General features: G+C 35.6%; 1 protein-coding gene across 1 annotated transcript; it reads right to left on the reverse strand.

Annotated features, from left to right (window-relative positions):
• Positions 1-543: 543 nt before the first annotated feature.
• On the reverse strand, positions 544-3520 carry LOC138877801 (uncharacterized). Its single transcript, XM_070157441.1, has 2 exons — positions 3106-3520; positions 544-767 (listed from the first exon to the last, which is right to left on the reverse strand). The coding sequence occupies exons 1-2, from the start codon at positions 3518-3520 to the stop codon at positions 544-546; spliced, it is 639 nt and encodes a 212-aa protein (XP_070013542.1).
• Between the last annotated feature and the right edge of the window lie 221 nt (positions 3521-3741).

The raw sequence follows: 3741 nt of genomic DNA on the forward strand, positions 1-3741 counted from the left end.
CCTTAGTTTAATTGTTAGTGGGGTGCATAACATGAGAGCATGGGTTTATTTGAATACTATAACCCCTCCCATAACTCTTGATTAAAACAAATAGAGACAATGCATGCTAGCATGGGGAACCAAATAGTTTACATCAAGAAAAGACACTTAGGAGTGGGGAAGTAGAGGGTATGGGCAGAATTAGTCTGATAATCTCAAGGCAGGGATGAGTGGGCCTGTTTTGGGCTATAAATAGAGTCATTTTTTACTAAGAGAGATGGTCTTTAAACCTTAGAAGGTCAGTTTATTTTCAGAGCATATAGGCTGGTTTTTTCACACAAAAAGTCCAGAGAATAGAGTTGAATAGGCTGGCTTTTTACCCTAAGAAGCTAAGTAATCAGAAAGTCATTTCTAGGCTAAAATTTTAAGACACTTCAGAGAGATATAGAGTGAGATTTGGCTGGAATTTGAACATAATTTCCAGAGATATTGAGGGTTTGAGATTGAGCTTTACACCAAGAGCCTGGGGTTGTTTCTCTTTGAGGTTTCAAAAATCAGAAGCTACTACTTTCTTGCATCTGGTTCCTTCTCTGCTTTGCCTGTGCTTGTTTTTAGTATTGCTGGGTTGCAAACTGGATTTCCTGCTTGGTTGTTGAATCTGCTACTGTTTGCTATTGGGCGTTGCTGTTTGTTGCTGAATTTGTTGTTGCTGTTTGCACTACTGATCTTCCTCTCCTTCTTTTGCTTTCCTATACCAGGTACACAACTGATACACTGGTCAATGTAGGCTGAAATTTGAAGCATGAATACAAAAATGAAGAGTTGAAGTTATTTTGAATTCACTTTAGAAATATACTGAACATTAGTTGTATGTATGATAGTTCACTTTCTCTACTAGAACCATGTAGTTAGCTGTGATGTAACTGAACATTTATACATGTCATTTAGTTGGTGAACTTTATGTTTTTCTTATAGTTAAAAAAAAGGGATTGATGGTGTATTCCTTAACATGCTGCTATTTCAATTTTCTTATTAAACAACATGTTTCAAAAGCATAACAGGCCTTAGGTAATTAATTACTAGACAATTTAAGCTATTTCAATTAACAAACTGCCTAATCTAACTCGCGATAATGTGTTTAATTAGATGTTCTCATTTCTACATTTCTGCCTCTTAAATGCCGAATGTATGTAGGATAATGTAACTAGGTAGTAACATGTGAATAAGACGACCCAGGTTCAGTTTAACATTTTAGACGTTGGACTTGGGCCGACGTTGGCAAACAGACCGCCCTTATTGCATCATTTTCAGATTTAACGGATCATGGTCGAAACTCAACCATAACAACCCACAAGAATGCAAATAAATTAGGACCTTTTCTTTCATTTTTAGAGACAGATGCAAAAATAGAAAAACATAGTAACTATAGGATGATCCTTTAAAATAAAAATGAGGCGTGCCTCGCCAAATAAATTACAAGTTGCGGGGCCCTCAATAAATGGGCATAATAAGTGGATAGACTTCGGGATCGGCCGCTTAGTGAACTTCACGGCTTTTCCCCAAAAAATAACAACGCGTTAGTCTCTTTAGGTACGCGTTTTAATCAATTTCACCTTCTTAAACTCGGGTGTACATTGATGTGACCCAAATCCAAGTCTCAACGAAGTCGGAACGTGTCGATAATCACGGGTATATTGATTGTGATGTGGTTCGAGATACATTTTCACAACGTTGCAATTCTTTGTTAAAATAATGATAATAATAATAATAATAAAAGCGGTAAAAGACTTATAATTTGCATATCAGTGCACAATTGTTAAAATCAGATAAATAAGCTGAATATGATAGTTGAGCGACCGTGCTAGAACCACGGAACTCGAGAATGCCTAACTCCTTCTCCCGGGTTAATAGAATTCCTTATCCGGATTTCTAGTTCACGGACTGTTAAACAGAGTCATTCTTTTCCTCGATTCGGGATTAAACCGGTGACTTGGGACACCCTAAATCTCCCGAGTGGCGACTCTGATATAAATAAACAAATCTCATTTCGATTGTCCTTTAATTGGAGAAACGTCGCGGGGGGCGGAAAAAGGAGGTGTGACACCAAATGTCTTGGTGTACGACAAATATTTGCTCAATGCCCTTTTCCACTGCAACGATAACATTCTGTTTCTGAACCATTTGCCTTTGGCTTCTCGTCTTTCCCTTTCTACTTTTGGTGGTTATTTTTCTTTTGGGGGGGGGGGGGATTGATTAACACTAGAAAAAAAAATTCCTTGGCCGCGACCTTTTCCACGCTTAGGGGTCGTTTGGTAGGGTGCATAAGAATAATGCTGAATAGGGTGTATTAGTAATGCTGGTATTAGTAATGCTGATATTAGTTATGCTTGCATTAGTTATGCTGGTATTAGTTATGCTGACATATTTCTTATCTATTGTTTGGTTTGATGTATTAAAGCATTGTACAATTTCTAAAAGAATTGTTTGTTTACAAAAATGCCCTCAAAACTGGTCCACACTCTAACTTTTTAAAAGAAACATATATTGAGAAATGTTTTTATATGAGAAAATTTTAAAAAAATTATTTTATATGTCAACCTATATTGTAAAATAAAATTAAATATTTATTATAAAAAAAGAAATATGCTAAGTATTTATTTATTTACTAGGGATATAAATTTATTTCTCACTATTTGGATTATTTTGAACTTGCATTAATATACTAACTAGCATACTTTAATCAAGCATAAATTTTGAAGGACAATTTTGTCTTTAACTAAGCTAATGCATGCATTAAAACCCATTACATTGCTAATACCGTTGTTTTCTATGCATTAGTTAAACATAGGATAATACCAAATAGGATGTATAACTAATGCTTGCATAACTAATGCATAGGTTCAAAATGTCTACCTAACAATGTATTATTAATACACAAAGTTAATGCATGCATTAGCTTATCTAATGCATCCTACCAAATGAGCCCTTAGAATAATGGGATATACCTCATTCACTTCAAGCAATGACGTAGACCCAGTAGGTCGATTTTCATGATTTCTGGTGAGCAAGTCGTTGTTTCGCTCAGCCACAAGGAGAAGAGAAATAACTCAGAGTACTTCTTGAAACCTTTCTCTCGGTACTGCTGGTGCGGGACCATATTGGAGGCATGAAACGTTGTGAACGTTTTTTCAAGCATAGCATAGTCAGTGATAGTATCTCCACAGAGTTTCAATTTAGAAGTAATTATGAACATCGCAGAATTATATTCAGAAACAGACTTAAATTCTTGGAGCCTCAGATGAGCCAAATCATATCGTGCTTGTGGAAGAGTGACCAACTTTAAGTTGTCATATCTTTCCTTTAAGCCATTCCACAAAATAAGTGGATCTTTGAATGTGAGATATTCTATTTTCAATCCTTCATCAATGTGATGGCGCAAGAAAATCAAGGCCTTAGCACAGTCTTGAGTAGATGATTTATTTTTATCTTTAATGGCTTCTCCAAGACCCGTTGCATCTAAATGGATTTCAGCATCCAACATCTATGTCATATAGTTCTTGCCCAAAATTTCAAGGGCAACGAACTTTCTTTTCATAATATCAGTATAATTAAAAGAGGAGAAAAATTATACCTTAATCTTCTCAAAGAACTTCTTTAGACGGTAGAGTCTCGTGCTGATAACGTGTTATAAAAATAATAAAAGAAGAAGAATAGCATTGCAAAGAAAAAGAGAGAGAATTCTTACTGATTTGGGAAGAGTGA

This window comes from Nicotiana sylvestris, chromosome 9 (genome assembly GCF_000393655.2).
Source record: "Nicotiana sylvestris chromosome 9, ASM39365v2, whole genome shotgun sequence".
In the NCBI taxonomy this organism is placed as follows: Eukaryota; Viridiplantae; Streptophyta; class Magnoliopsida; order Solanales; family Solanaceae; genus Nicotiana; species Nicotiana sylvestris.

Excerpts from the sequence above, each read along its gene's own strand:
- LOC138877801 (XM_070157441.1), bottom strand. The coding sequence starts at position 3,520 with ATGTTGGATGCTGAAATCCATTTAGATGCAACGGGTCTTGGAGAAGCC. Across the intron at positions 768-3,105 it reads CCAGCAGTACCGAGAGAAAG|CCTACATTGACCAGTGTATC; the intron begins GTTTCAAGAAGT and ends TTCAAATTTCAG.